The sequence below is a fragment of the Oryctolagus cuniculus genome, chromosome 3, assembly GCF_964237555.1.
Source record: "Oryctolagus cuniculus chromosome 3, mOryCun1.1, whole genome shotgun sequence".
In the NCBI taxonomy this organism is placed as follows: domain Eukaryota; kingdom Metazoa; phylum Chordata; class Mammalia; order Lagomorpha; family Leporidae; genus Oryctolagus; species Oryctolagus cuniculus.
The window spans coordinates 20,053,512-20,071,652 of record NC_091434.1 but is presented as its reverse complement, the minus strand read 5'-3'; the positions used below and the strand labels follow the sequence as shown (position 1 = coordinate 20,071,652).

The 18,141-nt window shown below is 60.2% G+C and overlaps 1 protein-coding gene and 1 long non-coding RNA gene across 11 annotated transcripts in view; one reads left to right on the top strand and one right to left on the bottom strand.

Annotated features, from left to right (window-relative positions):
- SPEG (striated muscle enriched protein kinase) overlaps positions 1-18,141 on the top strand; it is a 52,942-nt gene that overhangs the window by 7,013 nt on the left and 27,788 nt on the right. For 3 of the 10 annotated variants that reach the window (XM_051848024.2, NM_001171482.1, XM_070069862.1), the window contains 5 exon segments: positions 1,463-1,552; positions 1,630-1,966; positions 4,612-5,921; positions 9,181-9,324; positions 9,560-9,742. In XM_051848024.2, coding sequence (XP_051703984.2) covers positions 1,463-1,552; positions 1,630-1,966; positions 4,612-5,921; positions 9,181-9,324; positions 9,560-9,742 — 2,064 coding nt within the window. 10 annotated transcript variants of the gene reach the window in all.
- LOC138848925 (uncharacterized) lies at positions 5,965-11,672 on the bottom strand. The gene is made up of 3 exons (XR_011387101.1): positions 11,545-11,672; positions 9,159-11,434; positions 5,965-8,449 (listed from the first exon to the last, which is right to left on the bottom strand). It is a non-coding gene; the product is annotated as an uncharacterized lncRNA (long non-coding RNA).

Here is an 18,141-nt window from a genome sequence, read left to right as displayed (position 1 = left end):
GACTTTGGGCATCTTGACCTTAACCTCATGCCCATCCCTTCTCTTGGGCCATGTCCCTTCGAGAGGCATCAAGGCCCTGAAGACAGCCATGAGATCTGGCTTCCCCGCCCCCCCCCCCACCTCCCACTCATCCACCCACACAGGAAGTCCCCCTGTGCCTTACAACCAAGAGGAGACTTGGAAATGGGGAGGGGCTCCCTGGCACACCCTGTTGCAGCCGGGGCTCCCTGTTCTCCATCTGTGGAGCCAAGTGCACAGGAGCTGGCTGCCCTGCTTTGGCAGTCGGTACATAGCTCCTGCCTGTTGTGGCCCCCAGAGGGAAACTGAGGCACAGAACCTGCTGGACTCTGGGGAAGTTGAATGCTTTTATTTTATTTTTCCTGCTTAACCCCTGGGTATTTTTGAGGGCCATTCAGCAGAAGAGAGGGATCTTGGGGAAGGTGCCTGTCACATCAGGGTGCAAATGGGGGTGGGCTGGTTTTTGAGCTAGGCAGGGTTAAGTTCATTGCAAATATTGTAATAGAGGGCTGGCCTGACCCATAACGGGATGCCCAGGTCTGTGGCTGGGTTGGACACAAAAAACAGTGTGTGTGTGTCCGTGTGTGTGTGCGCGCGCATGTGTGTATGTCTGGCCAGTGGGAGCATAAAGCAATGCCAAGGGTGCCAGAATCTTGGGGACAGTTGGGAAAACCAATGCAGATATGTGGGCTCCTCAGTGCTGGGCACAGCCCAGGTGTCTCTCCCAACCGTTCCCACAGGGCATCTGGGCACTCCTCTGTCCTGCCTGCCCTCCATGCCCTACCCACAAACGCTCTGATAACAGTCTGTCCATGTCTCTCTCCTGCTGCTCCTATGGAAGCGAAGTTTTCCGCTCCTGCAGAAAGCAAAGTTACGGTAGGAAACTGGCTCCTGCCCTAGCCCCACTCCCCTGTCTTCCCCACCTGGCCCCGGCCTCTCCTCACTCTGCCTCAGCCGCTGCTTGATGCCTTCCGGCTGGTTTGGAGTTGAGGGCAGGCTGGCGCTGCGGTGGTCGAGTGCCCTGCAGTGCAACTCGGAGGTGATGCCCCTTTTTTCCTGGGGACCCGGAATCCAGACTTTAGAGCCCTGGAAGCTAGGACGTTGTGATATGGGGGGGCTTAGGTTCTCAGTGACAAGGGAGGGAGAGGGTTGATGCCCTGGTGATGTTAGCCAGGTGGGAGGGGGAGGGCAGTTTTGAGGACCCCGTGGAGGCAAGAGGGCCCAGGGGCCCAGAGGTAGGTCCAGGGCACTGGCGGGAGAAGCCACCCTGAGACGCACAGGCTGGGCCGCTGGGTGTAAGGCGTAAACGAGGGGAGAAGACAGGGTGCTGGAAGCCCTCTGGGTGGAAGATGGAGCCTGTTATGGGGGAGGCAGGAGGCGACTTGGGGAAGAGGTGGAGGCAGCGGGAGGAGGGCCCCGCCCACACAGACCCCTTCTTCTCCAGACTCGGAGACGGCTGAGGATGACATCAGCGATGTGCAGGGGACCCAGCGCCTGGAGCTGCGGGATGACGGGGCCTTCAGCACCCCCACGGGTGAGCTCCCTGAGCAGGCAGGCGGGCTTCCCCCTGGAGGGTGGGGGGCCTCCGTCTCACCGTGTTCCTTTCTCTAGGGGGCTCTGACACCCTGGTGGGCACCTCCCTGGACACACCCCCGACCTCCGTGACAGGCACCTCGGAGGAGCAAGTGAGCTGGTGGGGCAGCGGGCAGACGGTCCTGGAGCAGGAAGCGGGCAGTGGGGGTGGCACCTGCCGCCTCCCAGGCAGCCCAAGGCAAGCACAGGCTACCGGGGCCGGGCCACGGCACCTGGGGGTGGAGCCGCTGGTGCGGGCGTCTCGAGCTAATCTGGTGGGCGCAAGCTGGGGGTCAGAGGATAGCCTTTCCGTGGCCAGTGACCTGTACGGCAGCGCGTTCAGTCTGTACAGAGGACGAGCGCTCTCGATCCACGTGTAAGTAACGGCCTCCCCTGGGCCCGTCCTGTCCCATCTCACCGTGCTGTGCGCTGCCCCTCATTGCTCCATCTCCCCGGCCCCATCCATCTCTGCATACTTCCTCACCCCCACCACTTCCAATCCTGGCCCGGCCCCCCATTCTCTCCTCCCACACTGCTCCACCTCCTCCAGTGCCACCTCCACCGCCCACGTGCTCTCGTGCCCAACCTGTCCTGGCTCACCGTGCCGTCTCCAGTCTCGGGGATCCCTGTCCCTTCCTCTTCTCTTCCACGAGCTCCAGCTCCTCCCGGGCCCTCTCCTGCCTCACCCATTCAAGTTCCAGTTGTCCCTAGGATTCCCCCACCCCCCGCCCAGGGGCCCCCTCCGTGCCTGCTGTCTCAGCAGCTGCTGCCTTTTTATCTCTCTGCACATTCCTGTTCCCGTGTGGGCCTTTTTCGGGGAGGAACAGAACCCTTCCACACGGCAGCTCCCTGGAGAGCGGCAGAGAGCAGGGGAGAGAGTGAGCAACCCGGAGAGCAGAGAGCGAGGTGGTCAGGGGCAGACGGGGTGAGGGGCCTGGGGCAGCAGGAGGATGTGGGCTGTGGGGGAGGCAGGGACTGGGAGAGGGAGGGGCCGGAGGCGGGGCTGGGTGGAGGAGGAGAGCTTGGAGTGACAGCGGCAGGGGGCATGCGATGATCTTGTGGGGAACGCCCTGGGGGTGGGGTTCTAGGGTGTCCTGGTAGGGGGTGGTACAGAGCGGAGGTGTTGGAGTGAAGCATTGGAGCCAATTTTGGAGATTTGGGGGCTAGCAGATGAAGGAGGGGGTGCTAAAGCAGAAGAGGGCAGTGGCTGATGATGGAGGTATTGAGGGGCATTCGGGGAGCTGAGAGGGGGCCTGATTTGTGATGGATAAGGGTGTTGGGGGGCAGGTGCAATTGTCAAGGGCAGAGAAGGGGGCTGGTGGGGGCATGCTTGTGAGCGTGGTTGTAGTGGCCAGAGGTGGGCTGGGGAGAGGTCTGGGACCTGGTCAGGGCAGGAAAAGGCTCCCTGACCTATCTAGTTGGCATCACTGGGCACTCCTGTGCCCTGGACTCGCCTCTCCTTCCATGCCGTTCGTCACCAGGCCCCAGCCGGAGCCTGGAGTTGCTATGGCAACTTCAGAGGAACCCATTTCCTTAGTGATGCCGGTGGTACGGAGTCTGGCCTGGAGCGTGGTGCTGCCGGCAGGAGGCCTCCTGGGCTGTCCCCAGTTTCTCTGCAGGCCTTGGGCTGTTGCTCCGGGACTTACTGCCCTGCCTACAAGGGGGCTGGCTGAGGCTCTTCCCCTGGGGCACTGTGGATTGCCACTTGTCCCATTCTCTGGGTCGGAGGTGGGTCTGCAGTGCAGGCAGCTGGCTCAGGTAGGCTAGAACATCCCAGGAACCGCTGCTCCTCCTCTCTCTCCCTTTGGTGTCCCACCTTAGAGGGAATACGGACGCGACTCACACCGCCTGGATTTCAGGCAGCCATTTCCTAGCTGTGTCACCTCGGGAAGGCACCTGAACCTCTTTAAAGCCTCAGTTCTCTTCATCTGTAAATGGGATGATGACAGTTCCTGTCTCAAAGGACTGCTGAGGATTAAGTGACTCAGTGCATCCTAAGTGCTTAGTACATGCCAGGCTCCCTGTATTTAATGAGCCATTTCATATGTTTTTATTCAGTTCCTTCAGTGGCGCTCGGATTCCCTTTCTTGCTAGTCTTTATGCTTGACATCTACCCTGATAAGGGTCCAGATAGGGGAAACTGAGGCTCAGTTCTTGGGTACCAAAGCCTTGTTAGGTGATGGGGTACCAGGGCTGACAGACACCTTCTTTCCTCCTCCTCTTCCACACCCCCCTATTCAGGCCCACTTGGAAGTTATTTCTGAGCTGAGTTATTTCTGAACATATCCTTCGCTGGTGGGGTGTGTGTGTGTGGTGGGGGGAGGGCTTCTGAGCTTCTCCCAAGGGTTCTCAAGGACTTGAGATATTGCCTATACTGCGGGCAGATGGAGCACAGGGACTGGGAGCCTGGGTATGCCGGGTCCAGGACCCCAGCTGTCACCTTCTGGGTCAACAGTGCCAAGGGGCTCAGGCCTGCATGGGGGCTTTGTGCCCAAAGCCCCTGGCAAGGAGGCAGTTGCTGTTTTCCAGGGGCCACTGGGGGGGGGGGGGTGTCGTGCTGAGGATGGGCAAGGGTTGTCAGGGCCAGCTGGGGCAGGGATGAGTGGCAGGTTGCATTCCCCAGAGGGTTCCCTCCCCATCCAACCCTCCTGCCTGCCCACACCCCTCCATCCTTTGGGTCCTAAGTCTCGTCCTTTTCTCTCCCTCATGCTCAGTTCTGTTTCTGCTGTTTCCCAGCTTCCGGGGGCTTGTGGGGGAGGGGGGTGGCCAGAGACCTTGGGGCTGTCTGCACCTAGACGCAGTCACTGGCCCAGTCTCCTGGTGCATGAGCCGCCGGCCTCTCCCCAGCACCTGCTCTGGCTGTGCCCTCCTCTTGGGGGTGGGGGTGGGGGGCAGGAACGTGTGGCCCATGTCACCCCCAAGCCTGCACAGCATGACCCACCGCCCAATTGCCGTCACAAGCTGAGGGCCCAGGAGGGAGGCCCCCTGAGTCTTCTCCCCGTCTTGGTCTTGGTCCCGCAGCAGCGTTCCTCAGAGTGGACTGCACAGGGAAGAAGTTGACCTTCAGCCGCAGCCACAGCCGGCCAGCGAAGTCCCGCGTCCTCGGCCGGCCCCTCCGCCCCCGTCCAAATCCGCCCTGCTCCCCCCACCATCCCCTCGGGTAGGGAAGCGGTCTCCGCCGGGAGCCGGTGCCCAGCCCCCGGCCGCCCCCACACCGCCCCACCGGCGCACTAAGGAGCCTGCACCGTCCGAGGACGCCACCGCCGAAGAGAAGCGAGGGAAAAAATCCAAGTCGTCCGGGCCCTCACTGGCGGGCACGGCGGAGTCCCGGCCCCAGACGCCCCTAAGCGAGGCCTCGGGCCGCCTGTCGGCGCTGGGCCGCTCGCCCAGGCTGGTGCGCGCCGGCTCCCGCATCCTGGACAAGCTGCAGTTCTTCGAGGAGCGCCGGCGCAGCCTGGAGCGCAGCGACTCGCCGCCGGCACCCCTGCGACCCTGGGTACCTCTGCGAAAGGCTCGCTCGCTGGATCAGCCCAAGTCCGAGGGCGACGCACCTTGGGGCACGCCCGGCGCCTCGCAGGAGGAGCTGCGGTCACCCCGGGGCAGCGTGGCCGAGCGGCGCCGCCTGTTCCAGCAAAAGGCGGCCTCGTTGGACGAGCGCACGCGGCAGCGCAGTCCGGCCTCCGACCTCGAGCTGCGCTTTGCCCAGGAGCTGGGCCGCATCCGCCGCTCCACGTCGCGGGAGGAGCTGGTGCGCTCGCACGAGTCCTTGCGCGCCACCCTGCAGCGCGCGCCATCCCCTCGAGAGCCCGGCGAGCCCCCACTCTTCTCCCGGCCGTCCACCCCCAAGACCCCGCGGGCCGTGAGCCCTGCCACCGCTCAGACGCCCCCTCCGAGCGTCGCGGCGAGGCCCGGGGATGAGCCTGGGAGGCCCCGGAGCCGAGGGCCAGGGGGCAGGACGGAGCCCGGGGAAGGCCCGCAGCAGGAGGTTAGGCGGCGGGACCAGTTCCCGCTGACCCGGAGCAGAGCTATCCAGGAGTGCAGGAGCCCCGTGCCGCCCCCTGCCGTCGATCCCCCTGAGGTCAGGACGAAAACCCCTTCGGGTCGGAAGCGGGAGCCCCCAGCACAGGCTGTGCGCTTCCTGCCCTGGGCCACGCCGGGTCTGGAGGAGGCTGCGGTGCCCCAGACCTTGGAGAAGAACCGGGCGGGGCCTGAGGCTGAGAAGAGGCTGCGCCGAGGACCTGAGGAGGACGGTCCCTGGGGGCCCTGGGACCGCAGAGGGGCGCGAAGCCAGGGCAAAGGTCGTCGGGCCCGACCCACGTCCCCTGAACTCGGTAAGACCACAGGGAGGATCGAGTGAGGTGCCCGGGCCTGGGTGGGAGGGGCTTGGGGAGAGCAAACTGCTGGGCAGGAGCTTGGGGCTGCGAGGTTGCTTCCTGGCTGCAGTTTGCTGGAGGGGGCTTGGCCACCGTGCCTGGCCCAGTGGAGATCCGTGAGGGTCCTTGTTCTGGAACATGCCGCGGGGGAGGCCCAGTGTGTATGATGGAGGTTGGTGGAGCCGAGGTGTGAGTGGACACTGGTGCCCAGATGCCACAGGTCCCCCTGGGTCTTGTGACCTGCTAAACAGATGATCCACTAAGCAGTGTGATCAAAGATCAACAGCGGGGGTAGGGGGCGGGGTACGGGGCACAGATGGGAACCAAGGAACCTCCCAGCCTCCCCATCCCTCTGAGACAGAAGGACAGTAGCTAGTCTTCAACAGTTTGTCCCATGCCGGTCACAGGCAAGCTTTGGGCTAGCCAGCCCTTCACCCTGCCCTGCACATCCCAGCTCCTCCTGCAAGGCGCCAGGTGTGCCCCAAGGTGCATGGAGCCCTGACCCATCCATGGCCACAAAAACCCCGCTCGGCCTCCTGGCTCCATCTTTGTATCCCCACATGGCTGGGACCCTGTGCACATCAGCCTGTGCTGGGTCCTCGCAGGAGAATGCCCCTGCCCTGATGGTCCTGAACAGCAAGATGAGGTGTCCGCTCCTGGGGAGGCAGTGGAAGCCATGACTGCCTCACCTGCCCTGCATGCTGGGGGGCGCCTCTAACCCACTGCTCCCTGGAGACCCTGCCAGTCTCTCTCTCTCTCTCTCATTGCACTTACCACCCTATATTGTGCTTCGAACAATTATTTTGCATTTAAATGTTGCTTCCCCAAGGTCTTTGGCGCAGAGTGGTTTCCTGTTCACAGTCCTAACCACTATTACTGCATCCCTACAACTGTGTCCCCACATTCTCTCATTTCCATCTGCACGCCACTCTGCAAGGTGCTGGCTATTATCCCCTTCATCTTACAAAGCAGAGGCTCAGAGAGGTTATCTGATTTGCCTACGGTTATGTAGCTAGAAAACGCAGAATTGGGATTCTCACTGCTCTTTGAACCATCTACATTGCTACACTGTATCTAGCTTATGTGGGGGATACTTCAAAATGTTCCAGGGAAAATGGCATTACGAAATAGTTTATTTGGTACAAAAGCTTTTGAAATTTGCATATATGAGGGGTCTTCAAAAAGTCTGTGGAGGAGCCGGTGTTGTGGCACAGTGGGTCAGGCTGCTTCTTGCAACACTGGCAGCCCATATCAGAATGCTGGTTTGAGTCCCATCTTCTGCTTCCGATCCAGCTCTCTGCTAATGTGCCTGGGAAATCAGTGGCCCAAGTATTTGACTCCTGTCACCCACGTGAGAGTCCTAGATGGAGTTCTTGGCTCCTGGCTTCAGCCTGGCATAGGCCTGATCACTTTGGTGATTTGGGGAGTGAGCCCAGTGGATGGAAGATCTCTGTCTCTCTGTCTCTCTCTTGTGCTGCCTTTCAGATAGATAAGTAAATAAACAAACACACAAACAAATTCATGAAACATACATATTCTGAAAAAAAAACTCATGATTTAAAAAAAATGACACCAAAGTAAACTTAATCTTTTAAAATAAATTATTTGTTTGCATGAGAGGTTGTGAGGGAGAGAGCAAGCAAGAACTCCCATCTGTTGGTTCACTCCCCCAAGTGCCGTCAACAGCCAGAGCTGGGCAGCGAGGGGCTGACGCTGGGGGTTGTGAGCTCATCCCAGGTCTCCCATATGCGTGGCAGGAACCCAGTCACTTGAGAATTACTGCTGCTTCTTGGGGTATGAATTAGCAGAAAGCTGTACTTAGCAGCGGAGCCAGGACTCAGACCTTAGCAGTCCAATATCCAATAGGAGTGTCCTAAGCAGTGTCTTAACCACTAGACCAAATGCCTGCCCCCAAAGTTATCTATTGTTTTTAGCAGAATATGCATTCTTTTTTTAAAGATTTATTTTTTTTGAAAGGCAGAGTTAGAGAGAGAGATCTTCCATCCTCTGGTTTACTCCTCAAATGGCCCCAATGGGTGGAGCTGGGCCAATCCAAAGCCAGGAGCCAGGAGCTCCTTCTGGGTCTTCCATGGGGGTGCAGGGGCCCAAGGACTTGGGCTATCTTCCGTTGCTTTCCCAGGCCACAGCAGAGAGCTGGATCAGAAGTGGAGCAACTGGGTCTTGAACCTGCACCCATCTGGGGTGCCAGAGCGACAGGTGGCAGCTATACCCACTACACCATGGCGTCAGCCCCAAAGTTCTTTAAAAAAAAATTATTTATTTATTTGAAAAAGCAGAGTTGCAGAGAGGAGAAGAGAGAGAGAGAAAGATCTGTTTGCTGGTTCACTCCCCAGATGGCCTCAATGGCTGGGGTTGAGCTGAAGCAAAGCCAGGAGCCTGAAACTCCATCTGGGTGTCCCACGTGGATGCAGGGGCCCAGGTACTTGGGCCATCTTCTGCTGCTTTCCCAGGCACATTGGCAGGGGCTGGATCAGAAGTGAAGCAGTCAGAACTGGAACTGGCGCCCATCTGGGATGCTGGCACTGCAGGCAGCAGCTTAATCTGCTTTGCCGCAATGCTGGCCCCTAAAGTTATCTTTTAATTCCATGTTCATGAACTTTTTGAAGGATGGTCATAGAACATCAGAATTAGAAAATACCCAGAGAGACCCACGATGAAGTTTTCTTCCCCATTTGTGTGTGTGGGCTTCCTGTGAGCAGGGGCCACGGCTGATTTCCCATTATGTTCCTGGTGCCCATTCAGCGCTCAGGATGTAGCAAGTGCTGGGTGAAGGTCAAAATCAAAGCTGGTTTTCCTCAGCCCCTCAGACCCTCCAGTCTTGGGTGGCCCTTAGCTTGGCCATCTGGAGGCCTGTGCGGTCCCCTCAGAGTGCCTTGCACGGGGCCTGCCCTGCTGTACGTGACGGTCGCTATGTGTGAAGACAGACAGCACGGTCCTGCCTTCCTCCAGAACCCAATGTGCTGACCGCGGCCGGAGCTGAGTGGCAGGCACCCCAGCTGCCATGCCCTATTTAAGCAACATCTGGTTTCCTCTGTTCCTGGTCTCAGGCTTTGCAGGAGAGAGACCCCTTGCTCCTCCAACCCCTGCCTTCCAGAAGTCCCTTTCTGGGATGTAGGGCCACCAATGCCTCTGTGCCCCCACCCCTCCCCAGGGCTCCCCTGCCATTCACCTTACCCTATCACCCCGTGTTGGGCAGAGTCTTCGGACGATTCCTATGTGTCTGCTGGAGAGGAGCCGCTGGAGGCCCCGCTGTTTGAGATCCCCCTGCAGAACGTGGTGGTGGCGCCAGGGGCCGACGTGCTGCTCAAGTGCATTGTCACCGCCAACCCCCCGCCCCAAGGTGAGCCCCAGGCCAGGGCCCGGGAGCAGCAAGGGGTTCCCCAGAGTCATTCACTGCATGGCAATGGCCTGACTCTTGTGTGTATTCAGGGAGAGTTCCCAGGACAGCCTGAGAGTGGGGGTGGGGGGATGTCTGGAGAATTCCTGGGGCAGGGAGAGAAGAGGGGGTGGGGTGCGATCTCCCAGCAGGCCCCCGTGGGTCCTGGCGAGCCGCGTCCTTGCTGCTTCCCCCACAGTGTCCTGGCACAAGGATGGGTCAGCTCTGCGCAGTGAGGGCCGCCTTCTCATCCGCGCCGAGGGCGAGCGACATACGCTGCTGCTCAGGGAAGCCCGCGTGGCTGACGCCGGGAGCTACACAGCCACTGCCACCAACGAGCTGGGCCAGGCCAGCTGTGCCGCTGCACTGGCCGTGAGACCTGGTAGGGAGCCCATCTGGGGTGGGACTGGGCGGGGGGCCGAGCTGTGACCCTTTGGGGTGGCTCTGGAGGCCGTGGGCCCAGGCTCCTTGCCACTCCCAGCCGGCAGCTCGGGCTCTCAGCCCTGGTGCACAGTTCCTGCTCTTGCACCGGCTGTTCCAGAAAAAGCCTTTTAAATGGCCCTGGCCTCAGGGAAGGAGCCAAGTTCCCAAGGCACGGGGCAGGCTGGCCAGTGCAAGGAGTTGGTGAAATTTGTCTTCAGCCGTCGTCTAAATGCCATCTGCCATGGTGCTTCCCTGAGCGAGGCCCCGTGGGAAAAGCAAACTGTCCTTGGGTCTCTGAGAAAAAGAATCTGTCAGCTCCAGCGGCTCAAAGCCACTAGGAGCCACGTGTTTCCTCCGTAGGACAACCCCCAGCCCCCAGAGTAAGAGGGGGCGCTCTCCAAAGCCTTGCACCCACCCGTCCTACTCTTGAACCCCAAGCCTCGAGAGGGTCCTGCTGAGAGCAGCCGAGGGGAGAGGGCCGTGCTGAGGCCGCCTTGCTCTGTTTGCACGCAAGCCCTTACTTGGTGCCGTGCTGCTGCCTTTGGGATTGTGCCCAGTTTCCTTCTGGTCAGTGTGCCCCGCCAGCTCGGCTCATTCAGGGTGCTGGGCCTGGGACGCTGTGCTGGCCCTGAGCACTGGAGCAGGCTGGCTAGGGGGCATCACTGAAGGAAAACACAGCCTCCGCCCTCCAGGGGGGCCACCACTGGGTGTGCACGCCTAGCGCAGGGCAGCCGCGTCCAGTGCCCAGAACAGCCGGGACAAGCTGCTCAGGGCTCTGGGATGTCCACGCTCCTGAAGGAGCCTGGGACTCAGACAGGCCGGGGAGGGGCGGGGCAGGCCAGGAGGGGGAGCGGCACACGCTGTTCTGTCCCTTTCTTCCACTCAGTCCTGCAGGAGACAGGAGGACAGCCTGTGTGCTGTGGTCCCAGGGCCTCAGCGCCTTGGCCGTGAAGGGGGCTCTTGGTGGTGTCTGCTTTCGGTCCCCTGCCACGTGAGAGCCTTTGACTGTGTCCTGTGACTGTCTTGGCTTCCACATCCCTCCCCAGAGCCCACGTCTGGGGCCTTCTCCTCCCATCCTGCCCCGCTGAGTCATACCCCTCCCTCCACTGCATGCTTCCCCCCTTCCATCAGCCCTGGGATCTGACCCCTGACTCAGCTCCCCTGCTCCCGTCGGGGGCCCAGGCCTGCCTCCAGGACTCTGGTCAATACCTGGCTTGGGCCGAGGTTTGGCAAGGGCCCGAGTGGGGGTGCCCCAGTCCTGGCTGGGGGCCATTCGGGAGCCTTTTAAGGTTGGGGAGGCAGCTGGGGGCAAGGCAGCTGTCTGTGCTTAACTGGGAGTCCTCTGTTTGCTGCATGGAACCTGCCCCAGCCTCGGCTCCCTCATTTGTAAACCAGAGATAATTATGCACTCACGGATGAGAGCGAATGCGTGAACAAGCTCTATGGACTGCAAAGCTGTAGACAAATGTTAGTCATTAGCGTTATTCAGGGGCGAGATGCACAGCAGCTCCGGGTTCCAAGTGCTTCCTTTCGCCTCCTGTGCCCTCTCTTCAGACCATGCTGGTGCTGGGGGGGTGGACCCAGGCCCCCCAGGGCCTCCTTGTTTCCGCAGCCCTTCCAAAAGCCACTGTCTCATCCAGGGCAGCAGGCACTGTAGCGAAAGAGGAGCCCCCACAAGTCAGACCGGCTCCAGGGACCCAGGGCCCGAGGGGCAGGTCCAGGCTCAGCTCTGGCTGTCAGGGAGTAAGCCGACTTTCTTACCCTACAAGGCGCTGTTTGGTCCAGAGCGGCTGGAAGGGGGCCAGTGGACCCGGAGAGCAGCCAAAGTAGGCCAGGCAGGAGAGTGGCACAGACCTCTGGCAAGGGAGGGGACCCAGGAGAGTGAGGGGTGTTACCAGGGGAGGGTGTGGCACTGAGGCTGTGGGGGCGGCCTGAGCAGGTGGAGATGGGGAAGTGGGCAGTGATTTACGGGAAGAGGCTCGGGTGGCGCCACCACCCTTTCTGGCTCCTCTCCCTCCCCTACCCAGCACCATGGTAACCAGGGCTGGCTGCCCAGTGCCCTCTTGGGTGCCCACCCCAGCAGAGCCAGCTTTGGAGAGCCTGCAGACCTTGCTTCCTGGTTGGGAACCACAGTAGCCAGGGAATGCGGGCAGGGCCTGGTCCTCGCTGGCTCCCTCAGCCCCATCCAGCACCGGGTCCCTCCCACCCCACTGCATAATTGCCCTGCTCCCAAAGAGGGTGTGTGGACCGGGTGGGTGGCCGGGCAGCGAGGGAAGCGCGCCCTCCAAAGGGAAGCTTTCCTGGCTGCTGCCTGCCTCCACTGCTCAAGCATTTACGAGCACAGACCTGGTGCCACGTGCGACGTCTCCCTAACAGTTCTTCTGTTTGCAGAGGGCATCCTTTCGCATCTTCTCCTGAGCTAAGTCACATCACATTTATGACAGGTCGTGATGTGCCCATCTTTCTTTTTTTGGGGGAGCGGGTTCAGGGACAAGACTTACTTATTATTTTTGAAAGGCAGAGTAATAGTGAGAGGAGAAACAGAGAGACAGAGAGCTCCCATCTTCTGGTTCACTGCCCAAATATCCACAACAGCCAGGATTGGTCCAGGCCAAAGCCGGGAGCCAAGAATTCCATCCGGCTCTCCCATATGGGTGACACGGGACCAAGTACTTGGGCCATTTTCCTCTGAGTTCCCAGACATATTAGCAGGGAGCTGGGTCAGAAGCAGAGCCCCCAGGACTCGAACTGGTGTTCCAGTATGGGATGCCAGTGTCACAAGTGACGGCTTAACCCGCTACACCACAGCGCAGGCCCCGGTGTGCCCATCTTACAGATGGGAACACAAATATGGGAAGGAAAAAGTGGCACAGAGCTAACACCAGGCCAGCAGCCTCAATGACCACGTGCAACCTGCCTAGGAGTGTTGTCTGCAGTATCTGATCTAGGGTAAAGAGAACAACTCACCCGTGAAGCAAAAAGACCGAGTGTGGGGAGCAGATGAAGGTCACGTGACTGGTTAACCTTTACAGAGTGCCTTGTCTGTACCGGCCCGGTGTGGGATATCACACTGACTCCTACCCCATGAGGTCGGTCCTATTAGCATGCCCATGTGTGGGTGAGAAAACCGAGCCTGGGCAAGCCTCTGCAAATGTCGTTAGAGCAGTGCTGATCCCCTAGACGCTTCTGCATTAGAGAACATGTCCTGGAGGCCAGAGTTAGGATTCGAAGCACTGTGTCAGGTCTCCCAGGCCTGCGGTCCTAACCACTGTGCTTCCTGTCCTGCTGCCTGCTACTCTGAAGAGGGTAAGGTGGATTTGTGCTCCCCAGCTCATGGGGTGGGTTCTGCTGATGCCCCCCTGGGCAGGTCGATGGGGGCGGGGTTCCCTTCCTCTGTTGACTTCCCACATGCTAGGCTGTGGTTCTGTTTACTTCCTCGAATGCCTGGTGTGGACACACTTGGTTCACCCACTGTGGGCTCTGTGGGGAGCCCTTCTGGGTGTTGATTGGGAGGAAAGGGGAGGTGGGGCCCTATTCACCCAGCCTTCCATCCTGCCACCTCGTGGCCTGCCCTCAAGCACAGGTGTCATGTATTTAAGGCCAAGATTCTAGCATTTTCCAGCCAAGGCTTCTGCCATTTCCTTTTTTTTTTTTTTTTAGATTTATTATTTGAAAGAGTTACAGAGAGAGAGAGAGAGCGAGTGAGCGAGGTCTTCCATCTGAAGGTTCACTCCTCAATTGGCCCCAACGGCCGGAGCTGCACCAATCTGAAGCCAGAATCCAGGAGCTTCTTTGTCTCCCACAGATGCAGGGGCCCAAGGACTTGGGCCATCTTCTACTGCTTTCCCAGGCCACAGCAGAGAGCTGGATTGGAAGTGGAGCAGCCGGGACTCAAACCGGTGCCCATGTAGGATGCTGGTGCTTCAGGCCAGGGTGTTAACCTGCTAGGCCACAGCAATGGCCCCTCCTTTTCTTTTTTTGAAGATTTATTTATTTATTTGAAAGGCAGAGCTACAGAGAGAGAGAGGTCTTCCATCTGCTGGTTCACTCCCCAGAGCTGAACTGTGCCAGCTCTGTAGGGAGAATGAGTTGACTGAGGACATCTGGGCCAAAGGATGTGGCTCATTCAAGCTCACTGTGGTCCCACCCACGTGGTCAGCACCATTTCAGCAGAATTGAGGTTGCTCATTGGAGATCATGAGTATCAGAGGGAGGGGAGAAAATCATGGCGGCCGCGGCCGCTCCCTCCTCTCTTGCCCCGGTGTCTGGACCCCGCTTGTGTAGTTGCAGGCTCTCCCCGGCCACTGCCTGCAGTCGTAGTTCTGGAAGGCATCTTGGAACGCCACCCAGCCCCTGCAGTCTGCCCCTGGTGGGGTCTAGACAATGTGTGGAGAAGCGAGCTGTAACCCGCTTGACCAGACTCAGCCCTCCCTCCCATCTCCCGTCTGCCAGAAGCAGCTCTGCTCTGTGGCCGTCTCCCCCAGGCTGCTAACTGGAACGGGGTGGTCGCCTGTAGCCTATCAGAAGATTGGAGACCTGGAGCTATGCGTGTAGTCCTGTGGAAGGCTGACCACGTGAAGTTCTCTTGGAGGCCTCAGACTTTTTTTTTCTTTTTTAAAAGATTTATTTATTTATTTGAAAGGCAGAGTTAGAGAGAGGCAGAAAGAGAGAGAGGTCTTCCACCGTCTGGTTCACTCCCCAAATGGCTGCAATGGCTGGAACTGGGCTGATCTGAAGCCAGGAGCCAGGAGCTTCTTCCAGGTCACCCACACAGGTGCAGGGGCCCAAAGAGCTCGACCGTCTTCCACTGCTTCCCAAGGTGCAACAGCAGGGAGCAGGATCAGAAGGGGAGCAGCTGGGGCTGGAACTGGCACCCATACAGGATGCTGGCACTGCAGGCAGCGGTGCCTCAGCACCGGCCCCTGAGGCCTCATAGCTTTTAAATCAAACCTAAAACATTCCCATCACAACTCTTCCCCTTGTCCATGAGCACCTGCTGGAAATCCCCACCTCCTGATGGCTCCTCCCCCCTCCCCTAAGGTGGGCTTAACACAAACATGCAGAGATCTGCAGACAGCACAGGTGGGGGGCGGGGTGTGAAGGGCCCAGCCACACAGAGATGCTGCTCAACCTCCAGTGCCTTCCTCCCTTCCTGGGAAGTCATCAGGAGCCGCCCTCGGCATTCACAGTAAAGGCCACGTGCCTTAAGGTGGCCTCTACCGCACGCACCCATAGGGCTGAAGGGACCAGGGGCCTGAGGATGTCCCAGGGGTGGCCGGAAGCAGCTGAGGCAGTGGGAGGCACCTGCGCTCACCTCATGACACCCACTTCTTCCTTCTTCACCTGGCTCTGTAGCCAGCTGAGCTGCAGGCCTCTGCGCACCTGCTTTGTGCCTGTGCGATTCGGCTCTGCCTGAAATGCCTTTTCCCTTTTCCTGTGGAAATGTAACTCTTTGCAAAAGCCCCTCCGGTTCCCTGAGCCAAAAGTCATCTGCTTTCTGCGCGCCTGTGGCCCTCAGCTCCTTTCTTGCTACCTGCCCACCCCTGCTGGCTGTCACGGTCTGGCTTGTCCTCCCTACCAGCCAGAAGGGTCCTGGGGACGGGACAGTGCCTTCAGCACTCCTTAGCTCTCACCGCCGTACACAGAGTGCTCCCAGATGTGCAGGGGCCATATGGACCACAGGACAGTGTGAGAGGTGGCAGTGGGGGTGGGGCAGGAAGTGCCTTTCCAAGCCCTTGGAGCAAGCTAGGTAACACATAGAGGCTGGGCAGGCTACCCAGTTTGGGTCGTAAGGCTCTGGCCAAGAGCCAAGGTGGGGATGGCAGAGACCATGGAGTGGTCTCAGTGAGCGGTCCCCAGACCAGCAGCACCAACATCCCTGTGGGGATATGTTTGCAATGTAGGGTGGTGGCCCAGCCCAGGCCCACTGACTTGAATCAGAGGTGGGGCTCTCTTTTTTATTTTGATGCCAATAAGCTTGGAGAACCACCGCTGGGGAGTTTGCAACCTGGCCCAGCATAGGAGACCAGGATGTTGGGGGTGGGAGTAGCACGTGGGCTGTGGAGTCAGACCCCCTCGGTTTGTAGGCCCTCTCACACGTCCCCTGGGACTAAGCAGTGGGCTTCCTCCCATGAAGGTGTTCACTGGTCCCCTAAGTTACCATATGCATAAGAGTCACTGTTGATAATGGGGGCTTCGGAAAGCCCCTATTCTGACCTCCCATTTCAGGAAATCTGATTTGGCAGGCCAAGGTCAGGATCTGGAAACTGGATTGTAAATTAGCACCCACGTGGTGCTGATGTGGGTGCCTCAGGGATCCTCTGAGCAGCATTGATGTTAAGGGCTGTATGTGACCCTCTCCTGTCCTGGACACTCGCCGTGGTGGCTGCAGCTGCACCCGGCTTGCAGAACAGCTGGGGACACTGGTAACGGAGGCAGGGCCTCCGTGGTGGCTTGTTCAGGACTGGTGAGGATCTGTGCTGCCCCTCTCCCTGGCAGGTGCTGTGAGTGCAGCAGGGCTGCATACCGAGGTGTGTTTGGCCACGGGGCCAGTGAAAAGTAGGTGACCCCAGACCCTGGTGTGGAGTGCCAGGGCTCCTTGGCCTGCCTTCTTGGCCACGAGGATATGGGGGGTAGAGGACACTGTCCTGACTCAAAGAGGCTCAATTCTGCCCACTCTGGAGCCTGAGCCTCCGGTTTTCCCAGGGCTCCAGGACTTGGGCTTCCTTGGCAACTGGATGCCTCCCCGGGGTGCTGTCCCCTCAGTCACCACCAGGGGTCTCTGAGCTACCCTGCCGTCCCACATTAATCACGGCTCAGCACTGTCTGCCTGAGCTTGGAGCCTGGAGGTGACCCTGGAGCCAGGACTCCAGGCTGCATGGAGGGGAAAGGGGAGTGGGGTGCCCATCTCCAGGGCCAGGCCTGTGGTCTTAGCATTAGCTGGGGGCCAGGCTTCCAGCCCCAAGTGCCAAGCTGCCTCCCTGCCGCCCCTACCTCCAGACAGGCGGACTGAATGGGGGCCCCTCCTTTGCCTGGCCCTCGCCTGCCGGTCCTTCCTCACTGGCAATGCTGGGAAACACAGGTCATAGCTTGGGAATGCGGCCCTGGGCGGGGGTGAGGGGACAGGAGCTGGGAGAAGGACATGTGACCCTGTTCAACAACCCCCTCCTCGCTCGTCTGTTTCCAAGCCCCTGCCCTAACTCAGGTACAGAAGGGTGCTGGTTGTGAGGGGTCGCCCAGGGGGAGCAGCCCCTGCTGTCCTCTCTGTTGGCCCTGGAGGGTGGGGCTGATGGTGAGGGCAGGCAGCCGGCAGGTGCTTTGGCAGGGCCTGTGGGAGGGTTGGGTGCAGGCCTCGTGCCTTGGGGCGATTGCTGGGGCAGACCCGCCTTGGCAGGTGTGGGGAGGCAGAGGTGGGGTTCTTGGGCCCCTCAGGTTAAGGGGGCATCCCTGGAAGGAAAGGCCAAGTTCTGACTGCTCTCTGCTTCTCGAAGAAGCTGGGGAGCTGCTGGCCACACGGGCTCCACGCGTGGGTCAGGGAGAGCGTCTCACGCTGCAGCGAGTGTCCCCCCCTCCCCCAACTCGGTCTTCCTGTACGGACAGAGGCCCCCACACCCAGAGTGCAGGCACCATTGGAGGGCTCTGCTCCTGTCAGGGTCCAGAAGCTGTGAGGAGAGGAAAGGCAGATCTGGGACCGGGTACGGTGGCTAAATTCAGCCGGGCTCTGCCCCTCCCCTCTCCTCCCCCTGCACTCCAGGCCCGGCTTCCTGTGGTCTCGCAGGCACCACCTTCCCAGCCGCCAGCCTGCCTGCCTGCCTGCCACCCAGCCCCTCGCTGGCCACCCCTCCCCCTCCCTCGGGCTCCCGGTGCAGGGGGGCCTCCGCTGGGTCAGCCCAGTGAGTAGGGCTGGGCTGGCCGGGTTCTCACTCCCCGGGGAGCCAAGGTGGGTGGGCAGTGGGGCAGACAGCAGGGGAGCCTGGGCCCGGGCCGAGGCTTCAGAAAGGTGCGGGCTGGGGTCCGTGTGCAGAGAGTCTCGGGGTGAGTTGGGGTGCAGCCCTGCTGGGGACTTGGGGTGGGGGGAGCCAGGAGGAGGGGCTGGGGGCTGTGGCAGATTCATGTCTGTATTTGGCAGTCGGATAGGAGCCAGCTCAGCAAGGCTGGGCCCCTGGCCAGTTGCGAGGGAGGGCGTCAGGGCCCTGGGGACACCCCTCGCCCGGACCAGGAGCAGCAGCCCCTCATGCCCCCTCCTCTTCCCCAAGCTGAGCTGCCCTTTGCTTTGTAAGGCTCCAACACTGCTGCCCCGGCCCCTGAGAGTTTCGGGGTCTCTGCTCTCGGGCGGGCCGCCGGGGCCAGCAGGTGCCT